The 23,149-nt window shown below is 33.0% G+C and overlaps 2 protein-coding genes and 1 long non-coding RNA gene across 8 annotated transcripts in view; 2 read left to right on the forward strand and 1 right to left on the reverse strand.

Annotated features, from left to right (window-relative positions):
• LOC134254031 (uncharacterized) overlaps positions 1-23,149 on the forward strand; it is a 34,223-nt gene that overhangs the window by 2,941 nt on the left and 8,133 nt on the right. The window contains exons 3-4 of the mRNA XM_062736602.1: positions 22,353-22,622; positions 22,812-23,023. Of these exons, the coding sequence (XP_062592586.1) occupies positions 22,353-22,622; positions 22,812-23,023 (482 nt within the window). The remainder of the gene's footprint in view (positions 1-22,352; positions 22,623-22,811; positions 23,024-23,149) is intronic.
• LOC134254032 (uncharacterized) lies at positions 590-2,983 on the forward strand. Of its 5 annotated transcripts, XR_009989229.1 has the most exons (6): positions 591-900; positions 1,400-1,543; positions 1,715-1,808; positions 1,925-2,092; positions 2,234-2,333; positions 2,907-2,983. XR_009989229.1 is itself a non-coding variant. In XM_062736603.1 (4 exons), exons 2-4 carry the CDS (start codon positions 1,512-1,514, stop codon positions 2,117-2,119), a joined length of 321 nt encoding a protein of 106 aa, XP_062592587.1. In that variant the 5' UTR covers positions 590-900; positions 1,400-1,511; the 3' UTR covers positions 2,120-2,189. The 5 variants fall into 5 exon arrangements, 1 of the variants encoding a protein (XP_062592587.1); XM_062736603.1 differs by lacking the exons at positions 2,234-2,333; positions 2,907-2,983 and having other exon boundaries at positions 590-900; positions 1,925-2,189; XR_009989232.1 differs by lacking the exons at positions 2,234-2,333; positions 2,907-2,983 and having other exon boundaries at positions 593-896; positions 1,925-2,189.
• LOC134254033 (uncharacterized) lies at positions 4,485-12,622 on the reverse strand. 2 transcript variants are annotated; one of them, XR_009989234.1, is made up of 8 exons: positions 12,315-12,622; positions 10,336-10,438; positions 9,887-10,031; positions 9,384-9,498; positions 7,283-7,529; positions 6,829-6,968; positions 5,063-5,257; positions 4,485-4,880 (listed from the first exon to the last, which is right to left on the reverse strand). It is a non-coding gene; the product is annotated as an uncharacterized LOC134254033 (long non-coding RNA). The 2 variants fall into 2 exon arrangements; XR_009989233.1 differs by lacking the exon at positions 10,336-10,438 and adding an exon at positions 10,267-10,335 and having other exon boundaries at positions 12,315-12,619.

Below are 23,149 nucleotides of genomic sequence, written 5' to 3' on the forward strand. Positions count from 1 at the left end.
TGATGTATGTTCGAAATCTTGTGATGTATGTTCGAAATCTTGTGATGTATATTCAAAATCTTGTGATGTATGTTCAAAATCTTGTGATGTGTATTCAATATCTTGTGATGTATATTCTTAAACTTGTGATGTATATTCTATAATCTTGTGATGTATGTTCGAAATCTTGTGATGTATATTCGAAATCTTGTGATGTATGTTTGATAATCTTGTGATGTATATTCGAAATCTTGTGATGTATGTTCGATATCTTGTGATGTATATTCGAAATCTTGTGATGTATGTTCGATATCTTGTGATGTATATTCGAAATCTTGTGATGTATATTCTATAATCTTGTGATGTATGTTCGAAATCTTGTGATGTATATTCGAAATCTTGTGATGTATATTCTATAATCTTGTGATGTATATTCAATATCTTGTGATGTATGTTCAAAATCTTGTGATGTATATTCAATATCTTGTGATGTATATTCGAAATCTTGTGATGTATATTCTATAATCTTGTGATGTATGTTCGAAATCTTGTGATGTATATTCGAAATCTTGTGATGTATGTTTGATAATCTTGTGATGCATATTCGAAATCTTGTGATGCATGTTCGATAATCTTGTGATGTATATTCGAAATCTTGTGATGTGTGTTCTACAATTCAGTGATGCGTGCAATAAAATTGCATGACGCAACAGAAAAGTAAGGACAATTTTCATTGGTTAGAAATAACGAAAGTAGCTGAAGCGTCGGGAAAACCATGCAGGTGAGAAAAAACACATCAGTTTGTTTATTGCAGCACTAATTACGAGATGCACGAGTGTTGTTCCTGGTGACATGATGGAGATATTTCGGCCTGCTAGGGAAAAAACTCAGTAAACGTAGATGTATTGACAAAATTTGTAGGTACTTGTAACGATATGTCACGATGCTGCATTGTCAGATACAGTATTTATACATGCATGCTAAAAAGTTAAATCTCGTAGTAATCAATATAGCAGAAGAATAATGAAGAGTACATACTACAAAAACTGTGCAATTTGTAGCAAGATTAATTTTTGTTTAACAGCTGTTTTTATGACATTTTATTTCGTATTATTACTACCAAATACTGTTACCGTTTGTTAATGTTTAATCCGAGATTCCTCTGACTCTAACCCCCGCTTTTATATTGTGACTTGTGCGCACAAGTCACAATATAAAAGCGGGGGTTAGAATCAGAGGAATCTCGGATTAGTTAATGTTATGCACATGGTTATCTTGTACTTGCAAGTAAATGTAACATTTAAAAAAAAAAATAATGAAAAAATAAGTCATTTAGGCTATTTGATAATAACATGCTAAATGAACATGTTTTGCTTTTTAATTCTCCTTCACTCAGTCTTTGTATAATGTATATTTTTAGATGAGCTGATCGCCAACCAGGAGATCAGAATGATCGCATCTGCTCCTGCCACTTTAAGGATGGTAAGAAGGAGGGGGACCCTGCATATTTTGCATGGAATGAAGGAAAGGCCATGGATTTCTCTGATCCTGAATGTACAAAAAGGTGAAATTATTTTTCAAAATATGACCGACATCTTGTTTTTGGATGGTGGGTGGGTGGAGTTTAATTGAGAATATTTTACTAAAAATCTTTAAAAGGGTACATGTATAAACAGAGTAGCTTACAACAGTTTACTGAATAAAAAAATAATTCAAGTTTAATTATTTTACAAAGGAGGAAAAAACTCAAAAGTGAGGAGTCCCTGTCATCTTCACAGATGGACCAGTTGCAGATTCAACAAGCACCAAAATGTCAATATCAAGAAAAAGTAAAGCTCATTTAAAACACCAATGATGACAAATGACCAACACTGAAACATTTTCAATAATTTTTAATAATATATAAAGTTCTTTTAACTGTACATGATTTACAATATATTTTCAGTTGATATCAGAGCACAACTACTCAGCATCCTGCACATTTAACTGTACTCAAGAAATGCAGCGCCTCTCAACAGAAATACAACTGGAAAAGGAATTGCTTGCCCTAAAAATAGAGTCTAGTAAAAGGAAGCCAATATCAATCCACGATATTAAATACAATGAAGAGAAGGTACATTTAAAGGAATTCCAATTGTGATTTCCTATTTCCTAACAATTTCAGTTACTGTAATAAAAACTTGTTGCCATTGAGGGATGAACATCTTAGATTGACTGTTATGCTAACATATTTTGTTATTATTTGGGAGTTTAGGTCTCTGATCAGCAGGGGCATTTTCTCTATATATAAGAAGAAAATGGAGACTCCCTACCCACCCGATGTATTTTGTCGGACAGTTTTCTGTACATTGCAGGTAAAAATTTTATTAACTTTCCAGCCTCTTATTGTAAAGTACATTTTGGGTTCAGTTTTTGCTTTTCTTTAATTTTTAAAAAAAAATATTTAGATTCTCCTTTTCTTAGAATAAAATTCAAAAAGTAGCTTCTGATTGTAATGTATAAGACTACAGACATTGAACTTTGATTTGTTATCAAAAGGATTGATTTAAACTTGTCTAAATTAATTGTAAACAAAAATAAAAGGGGGCACCTGCTATTTCTTTAAGTGTTTTTCACTGGGGGGTGGGGAAACTTTTTTGTACATACTTAAGCAATAGGAGGGATTAGATAAGAATCAATTAGTATATCAGAGTCTTAAAAAATATACTTTGCATAAGCATAAAAAAATTCTATATCAGTCTTTTTAAAATCTTTGAATTTTGCTTAATTAACTATGATTTATCCAATTTTGGAGCTTTTTACCTAATTCTGCCAATCTGGGTAGAATCCACCCTTATGAAATTATTGACTCAATTTTGACTTAATATCACTTTATTAACATCAAAGCAAAAAAACAATTCATTGTACAAATATTTTATTTATTACAGTCACCAATATATCCAAATATCATCACCGGCCCAGACGTCATTCACTCCTTTGAATTGTGCTGGTAGCAGTAAGGTGAACTATAGAAATGCCAGGGAAGATTTTAGGAGTGGGGGTTAATTTTTTATGCCGCGTGTTATTTACTGCGAATCTCTATAAGTTGAAAATAACTGCAATTTTGACCTATAAACGCCATGGGACCATATATTTTTTTCAGTATTTTTTGTTAGGGCTTAGAACAAAGTTTGAAATGATGCTAAAGATTTTTCTGAAATTGTCATAGTAAAGTACTGAGAGGGCCTAAGGTTTGTATGGAGTTCTATGGGAAAATAATTAGTGGTCTTTTCCCTATACAAGATGCTGTCTGATGGCGTAGTGTAGAATGTAGCGTAGAATGTTTTCCAAGTCGGCTTAAATGCAAAGGTTTGTTTTAAAATTTATCATAATGACTTGCAAAAATTTAATGCAGTTAAATTTATTGTATTCTTGAAAGATTGACTGTAACACAATTTTTTTACACAATTACAAATAATCAAATTAATTTTTTTCCAACTTTTTTTCAGGGTCTCTGCCAAAATCTTTTGAGGATTTTTCCTCTGCTAGAGCATCCATGGATGCAAATGAAACAACCCAGGACATCCCAACACATATGGATAATCAGGCCATGGCCTACAGTATGTACAAAAGTTGCCATACTTTTAAAGCAGTAACTTGCGTGCCTCCAAATGGTGCACTTACATTTTGCTCCATGCTGTACCCAGGTTCTACTTCTGATGTAGCTATTGTACGTCACAGCCAAGTTTTACGAAAGTTCAAAGCTGGAGACCTTATTTTGGTGGTCAAAGGTTTCACCATTCATGACCAGTTGCCCCAGGGTGTCTGCTTAATTATAAAAGCTCTTTTATCGACACGAGGCCAGTTTACCATACAAGAAGCAGCACTGTTACAAGATTGCTAAAGCACTTATTCATGTGGAAAGAGCCAACGAGAGGATAAAGAATTACGAGATTCTCCGTCACATACCATCTACTTACAGACCAATCTCAACAAAAATATTTCAACTCTGTTCTTGTCTTGTAAACTTGCAAGCTCCACTTTTGAAAGAAATTACTTAAAGATACATGTACTTATTATAAATTTGCATTGGCGTGTGACAGTATACACTAAACAGTGAAGATATTCATACCAAAGTGCAAGGGATAAGCAAATTTTGATTTGTTATCAATGTCAATGGTTATATTTGTTAACTTTGTAGTATGTTGTAATACATGTACTTCAGAAAATGAAAATCCCTTTTGTTTAGCATGGATTTATTACAAGAATGTTTGGCAATTCGATTCTTCATTTGACAATATAATTTGGAAGAGGGTTTACTTATAATTTTAAATCTCTAGTTTAAAGTATATTTACCTTTAAAGCACAACTCAACAAATTCATGTTTTCAACAATTTATCTATTAAGAAAGACAAAAATGTTACATTTTCACTTTGAGAATAACATCTTCAATTCATCATTAATAAAATGATTCTAAATTTTGATATTCTTTTTTTATGTAGTACATAGATTTTATTAAGCATCATTGCTATTTAAAATAGTCTTATAAGCCAGAAGTTTTATGATGGATTCATTGGATTGTGACATATCATATCATACATTTATGAGACTTGGGAACATTTAACATGATTACCCATTTTCCATTGTTAGAAAATTCTAGAGGTACAAAACTAAGTGTCAAGAAGTTCAAACCAGAACTCAGTTTTCCATCAGTGCTGGAATGAAAATGTTAATGTAGAAATCTATCAGCTTTGGAACATTTGCTGTCCATTCAATGTCTTTTACTATTCTAATCACAATGCAGTCTACTCTTGTCCACACAATTAAGTCGCAGAATGTTTTGTTACATATGTGTAGCTGGCCTTGAATTTGATGATAGTACGGGTGACTGGTTTTCAGGCACAGGGTATCTTGTTTAAGATCTAAAAAAAAATCAAAAAACACTTAAGTTGTGTCATGCCAGTACATATCCCCTCCTTTTTCAATATCTTCATACCATATTGAACAGCTGCACTTGTAAATTAATACATGTTTTGAAATCATTTACTCACCAAGATTTTTAATTTCAAAGTACTGGACAATACAGATTTTTAATGTTATTTACCTATGAAAAATCCTTCAAATTTTGTGCCCCATCTGCTCTGTTGAAGACGATGCTGTATATGGACACTTCACCTCTACAATATCAGGAATGGCGTCTTTGACTTCTGGAGTTTGATAAAATACACTGCATGTTGGTGGTCGAACAACTAAGCCATCAGGTGAAGCTCCCAACACTCCGGATTCATGCAACCATATCCTTTCCAGAAAAAATTATAATACTACTGAATGCAAACAAACCATAATACAATTGATTTTGTAATGCAAACAAAGTCTAAGTAGAGCTTTTATAATCCTTCTACTTCAAAAAGCAAATTTTCTGGAATATGTTGGTAACTGAATATTTATGCCCCGCCATGAATATGGCCGGGGCATATAGTGTTTGTCATGTCCGTCTTCTGTCCTTCTGTCCTTCCGTCCCACTTTGTGTTTAGCTCTGTTCAAAGCTAAGTTTCAAAGAAACTATCCAAGATATTTTCATCAAACTTCATATGCTGATAGATATTGATGAGAGCTATGCAACTGCATCAACATTTTTTGACCTTGACCTTTCCTTTGACCTTGACGTGACTTTTCTTAAATAGTGTTTAGCTCTGTTTTAAACATACCATTCAAGATGGTGTTATCAAACTTTACATGTTGATACAAACTTGCATAGATGATGCATCTAGAGATGAACACTATCGGACTTGCTTCGGATGCTGGATCTGACCTAAATTTTCCAGATGAGTGACCAAATTAAAGTTTTTGGAGCAGGTCCATTCTTAAGGAACTATAAGCCCTACTTAGACCAAACTTGCTTGGATGATGCATCTAAGGATGGACACTACCAGACTTGCTTCGGATGCTGGATCTGACCTACATTTTCCAGATGAGTGACCAGGTTGAAGTTTTTGGAGCAGATTTATTCCTAAGGAACTATAAGCCCTACTTAGACCAAACTTGCTTGGATGATGCATCTAAGGATGGACACTACCAGACTTGCTTCGGATGCTGGATCTGACCTACATTTTCCAGATGAGTGACCAGGTTGAAGTTTTTGGAGCAGATTTATTCCTAAGGAACTATAAGCCCTACTTAGACCAAACTTGCTTGGATGATGCATCTAAGGATGGACACTACCAGACTTGCTTCGGATGCTGGATCTGACCTACATTTTCCAGATGAGTGACCAGGTTGAAGTTTTTGGAGCAGATTTATTCCTAAGGAACTATCAGCCCTACTTAGACCAAACTTGCATGGATGATGCATCTAGGGATGGACACTACCAGACTTGCTTCGGATGCTGGATCTGACTCACATTTTCATTCCCAAGTAACTATAAGCCCTACCTAAACCAAACTTGCATGGATGATGCAGCTAGGGATGGACACTACCAGACTTGCTTCGGATGCTGGATCTGACCTATATTTTCATTCCCAAGTAACTATAAACCCTACCTGAACCAAACTTGCATGGATGATGCATCTAGGGATGGACACTATCAGACTTGCTTTGGATGCTGGACCTACATTTTTATTCCCAACTAACTATAAGCCCTGCCTGAACCAAACTGATCAAATTTTATACATGTACAAATTTCATGTTGCTTTACTAATATATCCTCGGCGGGGCATTCATGTCCTATGGACATATTTCTAGTTTTTTTTTTACAATTAGACTTCAGTAATTGATTTCTGTTTTTTTACCAGGATAAGTCCTGTTATTTGTTTTGACACATTGAATGTTAACATGTCAGAGGTTGAATGAATGTTATTTTGTGCTGTATACCTGACTGCTCTACAGCTGCATCAAAGTCCTTTTCATACTTTCTCAAAGCATCATCTTCATGAGTGATACCCCATGCAACAGCCTTGATGGACTCCAGCTTGTAAGCCGACATCAGCTGTTTCTTCAGTGACAATGTCAATCTGGAGAAGAAAATATGATTTTTGGTTATTAATCTTATATTTCCTGCATCTTTATGTACAAATATCTAGTCATTACAGTCGAACCTCATTATCTCAAACTCAATGAGACCAAGAAAAATGTTGGAAATATCCGTGGATTCAAGAATAACACATAAAGAGTTATCAAGAATAAAATGTCCCAGTCTTTTATAAATGGTTTGGACTTCAAAATTACTGTGACATATCCATGAAATATGAGATAATGGGTTTGAGATAACAAAGTTTGACTGTAATTTTAAAAGTCTTTTTCGCAAAAATTTAATCACACGTCTTACCGCCTTTGCTTAGAACTGAGAACTGCACCAAAGTTGGAAGCTGATATGCTATATTTCCTTACAATCGACCACATTGGGTTGTTTCGTTGCCAATGCAGCTCTTTTAATGGATTCAGGGATAATGCATGCTGTAACCATACCATAGGGGTATCAGAATGAACATACTCTGGTGATGTTAACAAGTCTTCAATGAGAGGTACAGGTGGACCAGGTTCACATGGCTCTGGTTCAAGAATCCAATTCAATGCTGAAAAATTTCATTACTTGTGTCATTCTCAAAAATATCATCCATAATATCCATATCACATATACCGAAGTATTTATATAAGAGTCCATACATTTCATTTTAGTGAACACTGTCATGGGTTTTTGTAATGTATGCATTACATATCAAATTTACAACTCACTTGCATATATTTGTTCAGAATTGTTCGTGTATATAATTTTGCACGTGGCATTCTTAGTGTGAAAATGCCATGTAAAAATTGGTGCAAATGTACAATTAATATTTACTTAATTATTAACAAGGTTTCATAATGACAGAGTATTTAAATAATAGAAGAATGATCTGATAATTCGCAAGAATATGAAACAAAATATTTTTTTAATGCAATTGAATAATTTATTTTTCCTTTCAAAAATGTATGCTCATGTACAAAAATGCTATCATATTTATAATATTGTCTTTCCAATTATTCAAAGGTTGTTATTAATATTTATTACATAATATGTTCAAAAATTGGGCAATATACATAGCCAACTATATTATACTCCTCATCTTTGTACATTTGTTCACAATTAAAATTAACCATCGTTCAGTAACAAAATCAGTTTCATAATACTCGTAATATAAAAATCAAATCAAACTTAAATAACAACAATAGTGACACCAAAATCATAACTTCCTTCTTATATTTTACCAATAAACCTTCCAAGGTGCAAAAAACACTGGTCACTTTCATCAAAGGGTCGGTTTAAAGCACTTCAAATATGAAGCAAATTTTTTAACAACTGATTTATTTATATTTAATGATTGATCATTTTAAAAAAAAAAAAACAAGAGGCCCATGGGCCACATCGCTCACCTGAGTACTGTGGCTAGGAAAAAGTAAAAATTGGTTTTTTATTGAAAAGTTTAAATCCAAAAGTAGTTCCTTGACCAATCATGGCTTTGCTTTTCTTGAGAAGGTTATTTTTAAAGAATTTTCCTATATATTTCTATATAAAATTTGATCATCCTTTGTGGCCCCGTCCTACCCCCGGGGAACATGATTTGAACAAACTTGAATCTACACTACCTAAGGATGCTTCCATATAAATATGATCAATCAGGGTTTTGCTGTTCTTGAGAAGAAGATTTTTAAAGATTTTTCCTTTATATTTCTATGTAAAACTTTGATCTTCCATTGTGGCCCCGCCCTACCCCGGGGGTTATGATTTGAACAAACTTGAATTGACACTACCTGAGGATGCTTCCATATAAATAGGATCAATTATGGCTTTGTCATTCTTGAGAAGAAGATTTTTAAAGAATTTTCCTATATATTTTTATGTTAAACTTTGGTCAGCCATTGTGGCTCCGCCCTACCCCCGGGGGTCATGATTTGAACAAATTTAAATCTACACTACCTGAGGATGTTTCTCCATAAGTTTCATTTTTCCTGGCACAGTGGTTCTTGAAAACAAGATTTTTAAAACATACCATCAAATTTTCATTAATTCCCAATTATCTCCCCTTGAATGAGGGTGTGGCCCTTTATTTGAACAAACTTGAATCCCCTTCACCCAAGGATGCTTTGTGGCAAGTTTGGTTGAAATTGGTCCATGGGTTCTAGAGAAGAAGTCGAAAATATGAAAAGTTTACAGACAGACAGATGGACAGACAGACAGACAGACAAACAGCTAGATAGACAAAATGTGATCAGAAAAGAGCTAGAAATGAAACATTCCTCACCACAAAAGCCAGAAGAATATAGGGACCACCACCAGTAACATGTTTCTGGGAAGAACCAAGCCATGCAGAGATAAATATCAATAGTCCTGAATCTTCGATGCAGGACCAAGTACGAGAATTGCTACAAACACTACTCCGGAGACTTACCTATTATCCTATGATGTAACGTACTTTGTCCACTGCAGCTGGTTCCCTCATAAGCTGGTAGCGAGGACAGTTCAGGATGTCCTGTCAACTTTATTCCTCAACTTCCTGTCTTGGACTGAAAAGCAATAAGTGGAAATCTTTAGTGTTGCCTAGTGACTTTGAATTAAAAAGAAAGTTTTTAGATTGTGAAGGGGGGGGGGTACTGATGTTGTGCATTTTAATTAAATGTACGAAATCTGTATTTCACAGTTTAATGCATTCATGTATTTTGTGAATTGTCTTAGGATTCATGTAATAATTGTTGCTATGTATTATTAAGCACTAAATCTATTCAACTGCATGTGTAAATGGGGAAAATGTGGATATGTAAATGATGTATAATTGCAATGTGTAAAATGTGACATTTTCTTATATGAGGGAGTCTGTTCATGTAATTTTTTTTTCATTAATTATTTTATTTATCTTGATAAAATTATTTCAATTAACAATATTGTTTTTCTTACCAGTCTGATGAACTCAACAAAGGTTACAGAGGTGAATGGTAGAAATATGGGTATTACAGGTGTCAAAACTCTTCGTTGATGACAGCTAGACTGCATGCCGCACTGTAAAATCACCATTTTGGATCTTTAAAAGGGGAGGCTACTCCTGAAATCAAAGAAATTGTCATAAAAATGAGTAACCTGATTTTCTTTAGGTCTCACACAAGGAAATAATTTCACTATATGTTACTATATAGCTTTAATTAAATAAATTAATTAACTAGACTCTCAGCAGATAATTCATGAATGAGAAAAAAGATTAATGCTTAGACAAAATTTGAGATCAGAAAAAATATACCCCTTATGCAGCTTTTAAGAAAGAAAATTGAGACTAAACATACCTATACCCCGAAATACACATGGGCAAACAGCCAACACACCATCAAGGAAGTTACATCGATCATGCGTACCTAAAAAAAAAAGAGTTCCCTTTGATTCAGTGGCACAATTCTGCTGATATGATATTCCTAGTGCATGAGTCCAACATTAAAACTGTAGACCTACGTAAAGTTCCTGAAAATGAAAAAAGAAAAGAAATATTATTGTCTCTATATACATCATACATAGAACTACATTTGTTCATTTTAATTAGCTATCTCCTTGCATAAGACCTTTAAGGGGTAATTTTATGATATTTACCATGTGCACTGATTGCCATAAAACTAAAGAAAAAATACCAGCCTTACAAAGTCACTTAACCATGACCTTTGACATACCTTACTAAGAATACCCTGGACAATTTGGTTTAACTTAAGACTTCTGAATTTTTAAATGCAGGTTTTGATAAATTAACCATTTAATATACTTATGAGCTCATAAAACTGTCCTTTAAAACTGTATGATAAAGAGTGTAAAAACTTTGAAACATGTTTGGAAAGTATTATCACACATGTGATATGGGATAAATTATCACCACAGAAAGATCAAAGAAAATCACTGCAGATATGTGACAATAATTCTTATCATTGTTTATTGTATGTCAAGTCTAGAATATGATATATCATTACAAATATTATGATTTTTAGCCAGGCACATTGCTCGTAGAGCAATGCTCAGCTATAGCGACGGTGAGCAACAGAAAATGCTGCTTCTTCACCGCCAAATTGAGTTTACGAGTAAAAGTATGGTACGTGACCAGCCGCTGTTGAGAAAACAAAATCACCTTAAGAAATAGTAAATTGAATATTTTTATCATAATATTAAATTGTTTAATATTTTTTCCTGGCTCCTTTGACTAATATTTTACAAAGTAATTCAACAGGTGCGAAAGGTTTTCACCAGGTATCCCTGTCTGCATCATATTCTATAAACAATATAATTAAAATTAGATGTTAGATCGGCTCGCATACTCAACACACTAACATCTAACAAGTCATCCCATTGAGGGTCACGTAAGAGGTTAAATTCGGAACGCCTCAAGATTTATTTGCTTCAACAATATATGATGATTTTGCCAGCTGCGATTTGATTAATTGATAGAATTTGACCTCTGACGTGACCCTCAACGGGATGTTGTTAGATGTTAGTGTAGCGAGTATGCAAGCGGATCTAACATCTAATTTGAATTAGATTGATTCTATAAATAAAGGTTGTACTATCAGGCTAACACAAATGCAGGGAACATCATTAATGACTTGATGCAAATCTCACCGCTGAGGACACATCAGTGCAGAGACGTTTGACCTTAATCTTGCTGCATCGGTGTTTATTTACTTCTGTTTGTATATAAAACCGGATTACCCCAAAACGATACGTGATAAATATTTTTCGCTGTTAATTTCTAGCTATATTTTATTTTATTTTTAAAACTATTTAATATTGTAACATGCCATTGAGATATTTTTGTGTGTATTACATATTCTCTAAACGTCTGAACGTGATTTTAAACTGTCACCACAGTCCTTGTTCATTATCCTGTAAATGAGCCCGGCTCAATACATTTACTATAAAAATAATTGGACAAATTTGTGAATGACAATATTTAATGATGCATAGCAATTAATCTTTTCCTGACATTCACCTTCTCCTAAAAATTTGTCGTGTTATTTATTTATTTATTGCAAAGTCGTCCCTGGACTAGTGCTACGGTCAATGCAGCTGCAATGGGCCATGCAATTTCGAACCCTGCGTGGTGAGAGTTTGTCCCGAGACACAGTTAGATTATTCTAACTAGCACCAATATAGAATAAATCATACCGATTAATCAACATCACTACAATATGAGGACGTAAAAATAGGATAAAACATCCTTTAGTCCAGCAATAACTGAATAAGCCACTAAATTGTTTTTGATGTACCTTCAAACAAATCAAATTAATGTTCTTGATTCCCACTTTTCACGTTATGACTGACTTAGTGCTTCTTGATACCAAAACAATTTTTCTATTACCTATAATTTTGACTTTAGGTTGAATTCGCCAATTTCATGCTTGCGAAGTTGTGTCAATGTGTGCATTACGACCGCTCCGGCTACTTTCGTTATTTCTAACCAATGAAAATTGTCCTTACTTTTCTGTTGCGTCATGCAATTTTATTGCACGCATCACTGAATTGTAGAACACACATCACAAGATTTCGAATATACATCACAAGATTATCGAACATACATCACAAGATTTCGAATATACATCACAAGATTTCGAACATACATCACAAGATTATAGAATATACATCACAAGATTTCGAATATACATCACAAGATATTGAATATACATCACAAGATTTCGAATATACATCACAAGATTATCGAACATACATCACAAGATTTCGAATATACATCACAAGATTTCGAACATACATCACAAGATTATAGAATATACATCACAAGATTTCGAATATACATCACAAGATATTGAATATACATCACAAGATTTCGAATATACATCACAAGATTATCGAACATACATCACAAGATTTCGAATATACATCACAAGATTTCGAACATACATCACAAGATTATAGAATATACATCACAAGATTTCGAATATACATCACAAGATATTGAATATACATCACAAGATTTTGAACATACATCACAAGATATAGAATATACATCACAAGATTTCGAATATACATCACAAGATATTGAATATACATCACAAGATTATAGAATATACATCACAAGATTTCGAACATACATCACAAGATTATAGAATATACATCACAAGTTTTAGAATATACATCACAAGATATCGAATATACATCACAAGATTTTGAACATACATCACAAGATTTTGAATATACATCACAAGATTTCGAACATACATCACAAGATTTTGAATATACATCACAAGATTTTGAATATACATCACAAGATTTCGAACATACATCACAAGATTTTGAATATACATCACAAGATTATCAAATATTGCAACGTTTGACATGCCATAGACTTCTTATTCTTGGTCTTATACAATGCTTAAAATATTTTAATCTATTTTAAATCATGTAATTAACTGGAAATAACAATTTCTTTAATCTTACATCTAAGGACAGATCACTCTAACTGTATAATCAATTTATATATTTTTTTATTATATAGCTAAATGACTTAATAAATTTCTCAAATTAGAGAAACATGTAAGCACTGTTACAACGCGAAATGTAATAACAACGCAAAATGTAATAAACCTGGATTATTACATTTTGCGGCGAGATCAACGCAAAATGTAATCACACAATTTTTTGATTATTATATTTTGCGTTATTACATTTTGCGTCGAGATCAACGCAAAATGTAATAACGTACTTGTTGTTGTTACATTTTGCGTTAATCAATTTTTGCATTGAAGATAACGCAAAATGTAATCAATCAATATGTAATAAAACAAAGTATAATGAATATTTTTGATTGCGTTAAACAAAAAAGATCATAAAATTGATTCAAATATATACATGTAACCAACATGGGAAACGCGCTATAAAAATATTTTGGGCTTTTTCCGAACATAAATACATCAAAATAATAATTAATAGTCTTATTAAATTTCTAACCAATTAAACATATTAAATTAACAAAGATTGGTCATAGGTTCATTAAAAGCTTTTGATATGCATTTTCGGTACGTATACATTGGTTAACAATTGAATAGAAGTGTATGTGTGTGTCATGCGAGGATCGGAGGGGCAGGGATAGGGCGGGTTGTTTACTTCGTATGTTAATTATTATCGGCCGCAGCAGCGGCCGATCTATTTGTGATTGTGTTAGAATGTGCACATGGGGAAATGAGACGTTATTTTTTGATAAAATAATTCTTAAATGATTACATGTATTACATCATGAGTAAAATATTTGAAAAACTTGCTTTAATTTAAGTATTAATTGTTGTTATTATGTTTCAATTTCATTGTAATTTCTCACCAGACAATAGATAATTTATGGTTATATAAAAAGAGTTTATAATAAGTACTCCCCATCCTGGGAGTGTATACGATTTGAAAGCAAATCGTCACGATTTTCCGGATAAAAAGTACGTGATAAAAGTGCATGGTAAATAAAATGGAAAATTTGTTAAAGTAGTAAAAATTGTCCTGAATATGCTAAAGCTGCGAACGAAACAATAGATAATTTTTCTACATTTTGCACTATGCCTTGCAGCATATAGCCTCAGCCCTCTTCTGCAGAAACCATAGGCTTTGTCACGTGACAAAGATCCAGGCCAGGGTATCAGCACGTGGTTTATCTTGAGGCCTGCATCTTCATTTTGATGACGATGAATTCTTATCATTTATATATGACTATTATTTGATGAATCCATTTGTAGAACAAATGCACTAAAATTTCTATTTAATATTTAATTTATTTTGCTTTGAAGACACTCTGGAATAAAAAAAAAGATAACTATTTCAGCTTTGAATAAGTTGCATTTTCCTTGCATGGATGCTTTTAGAACATGTGAAAGTACTTTTTGCAATGCTAAATTTTGTTTGCGGCCGATTTGATGCTTTGCATCAATTTTACTTGTTGTATTACTGTGGAGATGCAGAAACAATCCGTTTCATTATAGGATGGAAAGAAAGAGAGAGAGAGATAGAATTCTGATTTTGATTGTCTGCAATCCTGGAGATTTGCATGGAACAGTATGGTATCATTATTGTCAATAAACCCCTTCCCGCTATACATTTACACCTGCTAGTACAAATGAATATTTTTTTAAAATTCATTGCAATTGTCTATAAATAAGCAAAGGCACATAGGTCAATAACCCAAACAACCTTACTAACAGATACACATTTCTAATTTGCAACACATTATGAATGCATTTATTAAACTGATTTAGAATACATGTAACTTTTTTAATCAATATATTAAAAAAATTGTCAATTGTAAGAAATTAATCTATTTTTTCTTTTATTTTATTTCCTTTTCATCGGCCACTACACTATTGAAAATTGTACTCAATCTGACCGACGAAAAAATGTGTTATTACATTTTGCGTTCCTGCCTTTTGCTTAATCTCGACGCAAAATGTAACAACACAAAATGTAATAATCCAAATATCGTGTTATTATATTTTGCGTTATTACATTTTGCGTTGATATCGACGCAAAATTTTATAACGCGAAATGTGATAATTATCCAAAATGTGTTGTTACATTTTGCGTTATTACATTCTGCGTTGATTTCGACGCAAAATGTAATAACGCAAAATGTAGTAAACCAGGTTTATTACATTTCGCGTTGTTATTACATTTTGCGTTGTAACAAAGCACTTTCATTTACTATAGATCTAAAGTGGACAAATCCATTCTCATGTAATGAAATTACATTGTGATAACTTGTGAATGAAAGGCAACTACGTATTTTAAGTGAATGCAAAAATCTTAAAAATTAAATCTTCCGTTGCCAACTCAAGAGTATCACTAATATCTTGATTAATGTGTTTTAAGTCAAAGATGTTTCGAATATTGTGTATATTAATTGTTTGATATCTATCATGAAATGCATGCCTTTTCATAGTTATCTTTTAATTATGTATTGATTATTTTTATTAACATGGTTGGTGTTTGATTACAAATATGATCTGTTTAAATAGAAATATACCATTTTTAATAAATATTAATATTGTAAATCTGAAAGTAACCCCAAAAAGTTATTTATTAATTAAATCCTGTTAGTGCAAAGAAGTCAAGAAATGAAACATGTGTCAATAACCTATTTCTCGTTAGTTTAAGGAGAAATGTAAATACTTTATTTACTATTTGTAATCTTTTTGGTATGTTCTTCATCATATGAAAGATTAAAAATATTCTGACAAAGACTTCTGAAAAATATTGACAAATTTAGGATCCGTGAAGACTGCTTTTGTATAAGATAAGACAAATAAACTGCAACAGAAGATGGAGTAGCAGGTAATGCAAGAAATTTAAATTTTGCGCACCAGGACTTAAACTGTAAAAAATAGCTTCTGTATTTTTTTATACGTGTTATCACTTTTACTGTGCATTACTATATCATTCATTTTGAGTACCGTGTCCTTGAGTCTAGGATATTGAATCTTTTTTAATTTCTTTCAATGCGAGAAACTACATGTGAGCTGAAATAAAAAAAAATAATAATAAAATTACTCCATATTAAATATATATACATTTATGTCTCTTGATTAACATTTCGGCCCATTCTTAATCAAATCTAATAAGCACATCTGTAATCTTAATAATAATGCCTTATTAACAATTATATGCAACATAATATAAAATTTATTCACAAATGCCCCATCAAGGCTAAATTTCAAAAGCCCCATCAAGGCTTATTCACAATTGCCCCATCAAGGCTTCAATACAATTGCCCCATCCGGGATTAATCACAATTGCCCCATCCGGGCTTCATTTCAATTGCCCCATCCGGGCTTTTTTTTTCCATTACAAAAGCCTCATAAAGGCTAACATACATTTATGATCATTGTCTGTTATAACATAGCATAAACACAAAATTCAACAATCAGAACAGTCTATGTAAAGCACGATAACATTACTCTGAAACTGTGGTTCAGCAAACACACTCTCTGCATGAGATCCTTTCTGAAAAAGTTTCGAGGCTTGTGATATTCAAGCCATTCTTTAACAAAATTTTGAAAATTTCCAGAAAACGGCTTAACTAATAAAGGCCAAAAAGGCGCAGACTGCCATTTAGGAACTATAAGAGTACCTCTTGCTTTGCACAAAATCAAATGTTTAATCACTTTTATAATTAGATTAACAGGAGGTACTATCCAATTATTACCTATAGACCAATCAAACCCAAAAGCATCTACACCTGATGTTCCAGGATTCCAAAATCTGGAATAAATTTTTTCTACTTTCTTATTTTTACAGTCTGCAAATAAATCATAATGAAATGGCCCCCATTTTTAACTAAAAACTGGAAAATGTGATCACCCACTGACCAATCATCAAAATCAAAAATCTTACTGTACGCATCTGCAATTTCATTCTCAGATCTTGGAATCCATTCAGTCTCTAGCTTAATTTTATTCTGCAAACGAGTAGAATAAATAGATATTGATAAACTTTGCAATTCTTGATTCATACTGCCCTCGTCAACGATCTTGACTACATTTGGATTATCAGTGTATAGCTAAACTACCCTATCGTTTAACATTTCTTTGAGACTCTCTACAGTAATTTGTACTGCTTTAAGTTCTCTCCATGTGGAACTGAGACACTTCTGTTCAGGTGTTCACATATAATGAACCAACAAATTATTTGTCTTAACAGAATAACCAGCTCCTGCAATACCACTAGCATCTGTATATTAAATCTGCTCTGGACGTTTGTCACTTTCAAAATAACACACTCTGGCTAAAGATCTACAATTTTGTAACCAAAAGTTAATTTCATGATTGATGTTATCATTAAATAATATTGTTTGATCCCATGAAACACATTCTGCAATGGCTATATGTAAATATCTAGACATGATGTTACATATGTTACCAAGGCTACAAGAAAATGAAATGATTTTCCCTGTAATATTAGCCGACTGTCAAGCTGTAACATTACTTTTGTTTTTAATAATGAACTCAATATCATTCTGAAATTTCAAGAGTTTATCTTCAGGTACTGATAGAGTTCCCAATTTAGTATCCCATAAAAATCCTAACCACTTAATGACTTGTTTGGGTTGAAAATCACTCTTTTCTTTATTGATAACAAAACCTGCATCAATTAAATCTTTTTTAGCTTCGCAAGAAATTTTTGCACAAGTGTGATAATCATCAGCAATACCCCATCCATCATCTAGATAAACGATTGAATTAAAACCTTAATTTGCTTCTCCAGAATTTCACTAAAGTCTTTGTAAATAAATACGGGGCACTCGACAAACCAAAAGGTAAACATTTAAAAATGAAAAACCTATTTTGATCTCCAAATTTCCATGTGAAACCAAGATATTTTTGATGCGAATCATGTATTTCTACATGGTGGTACCCTGACTTTAAATCAAATTTGTACATAAATCCATTTTTTACCACCAATTGTAATGGATTAGCAACACCTTCGATTTTAATTTTTTTTCTTTTAAATAAATTGATTAACATGCCTGAGGTCTAATATCAATCTACATTTCCCAGCAGAATTAACCGACACAGATAAAGGGTTTACCAAATAAGGTTTAGTCATCTGTTCCTCTATTATTCCTGAAACTAAGAGCTGCACTCAACAAATTGTCCATGCTGTAATGCAGATTTGTTATTAGTGAGACATGCTGTTGGAGGCATCATTAAAAATGGAATAAAATAACCATATTCTATGACATTTTTAAAAAAATCTGAGGCACCTATATGATATTTCCAAAATTTTGCATGTTTCTTTAAATTGCCTTTAACACTATTTGAACTAAAATTTTCAAATTCACATACTGTAGATCACTTTATTTTCGCGACACCTTATTTTCGCGAGATAGTCAGTAACTCTTGATTAGCGAGACAAAATTTTCACGAATTGTGGTTATTGGAGTTTTATGAAGAGACTTACTTTTACATTTTACGGCTTACTTTTACATTTTAGTGATAGGAGTTTGTCTCTGTTTGAATTGTAAAAGTCAGTCGTCGATTGTAAAAGTAAGTCTCTTCATAAAACTCCATTGCTCTATATAATCTTAAGGAATACTATTATACGCGAGAATTAAATTTTCGCGAGCACACTATCTCGCGTAATTACGCGAAAATAAAGTTATCGCGAATAAAACGTGATTTACAGTACATTGTCATTCAAAGAACAAGCGCTCACCAAGTCAATATATTATTTGCGGGCTGTTGTTGTTGTTGCGGTTGTAGTGGAAGTTCAACTTCCTCTCTCTGGACATTTGTTGGTCCAATGTCCAAATTTGTTACAGTAGAAATAGATGTTGCTGGCTGCTGCTCCGTTGTTACTTGTGACAGTTGAAGTTGCCTTTCTGTACCCTTGTTGAGGATGTGTGAAGGGCTGATAGAGGGATTGTCTTCCGTACTCTGTTCTGGGGAAACCCTGTCCAGAATCCTGCCCATATGAACGAAAAAACTGTCCCGGAAATGACTGCACTTCCTGTCCAGAATAAGCACGTGTTGTTCTGTCGTAAGGCTTGTTGTTGTTGCTTCTTTTCTTTGCTCTGAAAATAGCTTGTCTAAGCTTAGTAGCATCGTCAGTGTCGTCAGTAATAGGATCATCTTCATACTCTTGTACAACGTCCCAACCATTTTTATCCGTTATGCGAACAATTTTGTTCCTTTTATTCAAATGAGTTATGGTAGAATTCAAAATTTCTTTAGCCGCTTCTAATCTGTTATTTTCCAACAGGTTTAATACTTTTCTAATGTCAATTTCTTGTTTATTTTGTGTCAAGCCAGGTCGTCCACTTTGGCCAATTTGGGGCGCAGCATGTATAACCCGCTCCTCGTGACTAGAATTTGACTCATTCATTACAGGTAAAGCGTGTTCGAAATCTGGTTGATTATTGCTCGTCGATGACCGCTTTACGCCTGACCAACTTCTTATATACTATGACCAAACAACTACCCTTCAATGTGCTTACGCATATAAATTAATCCCCACATACAACTAATAGAAATTGATTAGAGTTCTTTTGCCTTTTTTTCTTATATGTGGACTAATCTTTTACGTAAATGGAATAAAAAAGAATTTATTATTGAGAAATACTGTTAATATTGTTCAGTTAAAAAAGTCGACGACCGACGATGTTTAATGAAGTACTTTTGAGATTTTTCAAATTTTCTTTATGACAAGTACCCTTAAAATGACTGAAAATATGTAGTCGCAGTATGTAATTACCATTCCATGTCTCACAGGCTGGCTGCACTGCATTTAATAATAAAAAACATGCCATGTGCTTTTTACTGATTGATAAGCGAGTGCTAATTTATCATTTTGAAAATCTTGTGACAAAGACTTTTCCCTCATAAGTTCTACCTTAAGGCATAAGGTAAATGACATTTACACAATATTTTTTCAGTATATCATGATATATTTATTTCATTCAGGATAAATCAAATATCATATTGAAGTTGTCAAAGTTATTGAATTAGCTACTGTTTTGCATATATACAAAAAGCGAAAATATTACCAGCAACTACATGTACTAACTAACTTGCTGCAGTTATGCAACATTTAGCAATTAAGACTAAACTTATTTGTCAACTTGTATCATTTATTGTGCCCCGCTTGAAAAGTGGGGGGGGGGGGGTATTAATTTGGGTCTGTCCGTCCGTCATTCTGTCTGTCTGTAAACTTTCGTTTTTACACGATATCTCGAAAACCCTTTGAGCTTTTGCGATGAAATTTAGCATAGCAAATCCCTATGGACTAAAGAAGAACCCTATTGATTTTGAGGTCAAAAGGTCAAAGGTCATAAATTCGCAAATTCTGTTCTAACACTTTCGTTTCCGCACGATATCTTAAGACCCTTTGAGCTTTTGCAGTGAAATTCTACATAACTCCCTGTGGCTTAAGAAAGACCCCTATTGATTTTGAGTTCAAAAGGTCAAAGTTCAAGGTCATAAATGTATACATTCTGTTTGTGTGTAACACTATCGTTTTCGGGCGATATTTCAAGAGGATTTTAAGCTTTTGCAATGTAATTTTATACCAAAAGTCCCTATGACCTCTCTCACCACTCTCAAAGTGTCCCGCCCTGTTTGTTTTTTTAGTATTTATTGTATTACATGTCGCTATTTTTAGCACAGGGGCATGAAGGAGAGTTATTACGTATAAAACAGGTTCTCGGCGGACTTTATATTCTTATTACATCTATTAAAACTGTTTATTAAAGGTTAAATTAGACATCATGCATTGTGTAAAATTTTGACAATATTGAGCGTGTATATATACATGTTTGTGACTTCATGTTTGCATATAATTTTTGATAAATTATAGGAGTTCCGTGGTGTAGTGGTATGTCTCTCGCTTCACAATTGAGAGGACCCGGGTTCGATTCCAGGACGATCCATTTTTCTTTTTTCTCCGAAATACTTTTTTACTAAATGATAGTATTTAGCATGTGAAATAAAAAAAATCATGAGGTCTAGCTTGTTCAAACTCATAAAATCATCATTATACAGTGTGATAAATATTCCTTAAAAAAAGAATCTTCTTTACACATAATAAAGAATAAGCAATCAAATCTTTATATCCATATTGATATATTTTATTTGCTTCAGTATACATGTATACATTTAATAATTCCACAAATTTAGTCAGGGAGATCCGACCCCCCCCCCCCCAAACTGCGCATGGTTTACTTTTTCCCTAAGCGGGGGACACAAATTCTGTGAAATTAGCTTGTTTTCTTTGCTTTTTGTTACCAATTTTTAATCGATTCGGTTTTAAACGCAAATTTCTTTGCTCGAGTTCAGTTAGGTATATTATGCAAATTTAGCCCTTGTTATATTATCTTAGATCAACGAAATAAATTCATTTAAAACAAAAATTAAAGTTTTCGTCTCTCAATAACATATGGTACGGATACTAAACATCGAAACAAAATATGCTGTTTTTTGCATTGTGTATCTTTTATACGTTAATCATAATTTAGGGAATGTTTAACATTAAAATGCTAAAATTGATTATGGTTTTTGTGTAAATTTATGCTTAATATATTAATCATCTGGGTACAATCCACTAATTGTATCCCCATAGGCGACAATGTTAACGTTTCTTAATTCTCATAGCGACGTACCTAATTTTCGTTCAGCAGTGATTGACCCCTCAAATCAAAGCACATCAAGTTGTCTTTCCTTAATGGTTAAAATCTCGAGTTTTATAAAGTCCGCGTCTAGCCGAGCTTTTCAAGTTTATAAATAGGAAGTCCAGGTCTATCCGCATTAATATACTTGGACAAGTGTTGTCATATGAACCACTAACAAATCTCGTTACAATATATGAAAATAATCTATTACAATAATGCAACTCATTTTATATATTTACCTTGCAGATCCACCCGTTATAACGCTACAAAACAGTGTGTACAGAATCAGAGAGGGTTCTAATTTGACAATTCCATGCACATTCAGCGGTGCACCCATATACAATGTCACATGGGAACACGCAACTGGTGTAACACACTGGTCAAATGATACCAAAACATTGTTATTGAGTTTCAACAACATTTCTAGATCAGCTTCAGGAGATTATACCTGTAACGTTTCTGTTATTTATAAGGGAAATTATACCGCCTCAAAAACAGTCAACCTAGTCGTGGGGTGTAAGTTAACTTTTTTTTATTAGTTAATACAATTGTTATTTACATTCTGTTTATTTAAATCTTTCATTATGTAACAGGAAACTAAAATCTTGCAGCAATTTCTTTTCATCACAAATCTGCTACTGCCATTACATGTATGTTTAAATACTATTTTGTTCTTAAATGTTGTTAAAATACTTGTTTTTAAAGATCCGCCCACACTAAAATCAAGCAATGAAACCATCACGGATGAAGGAGAGGGTAATGTTACGTTTACTTGCGAGATCTCGGTGGATGGACTTCCAAGAAATTATAGTGAACTATATTGGCAACAGTGGATAGGAAACAATATGATTCGAGAACTACCTTCCGACAACTCTATTAACCCCTCCAGCAAAAGATATACTTTGTCCTTAACATCGGTGAGCCCTTAAATTTTTTCCTGACGTCATGGCGTCAGGCTGTGTAAGGATTGATATTTTCATATCCGAAACTAATAGATCATACCCAGAGAGCTACATTTTATGCAAGGTCATTTTTATTAGAAT

This window comes from Saccostrea cucullata, unplaced genomic scaffold (genome assembly GCF_032062105.1).
Source record: "Saccostrea cucullata isolate Sc308-1 unplaced genomic scaffold, CSIRO_AGI_Scuc_v1 ctg3057, whole genome shotgun sequence".
Taxonomy (NCBI): domain Eukaryota; kingdom Metazoa; phylum Mollusca; class Bivalvia; order Ostreida; family Ostreidae; genus Saccostrea; species Saccostrea cuccullata.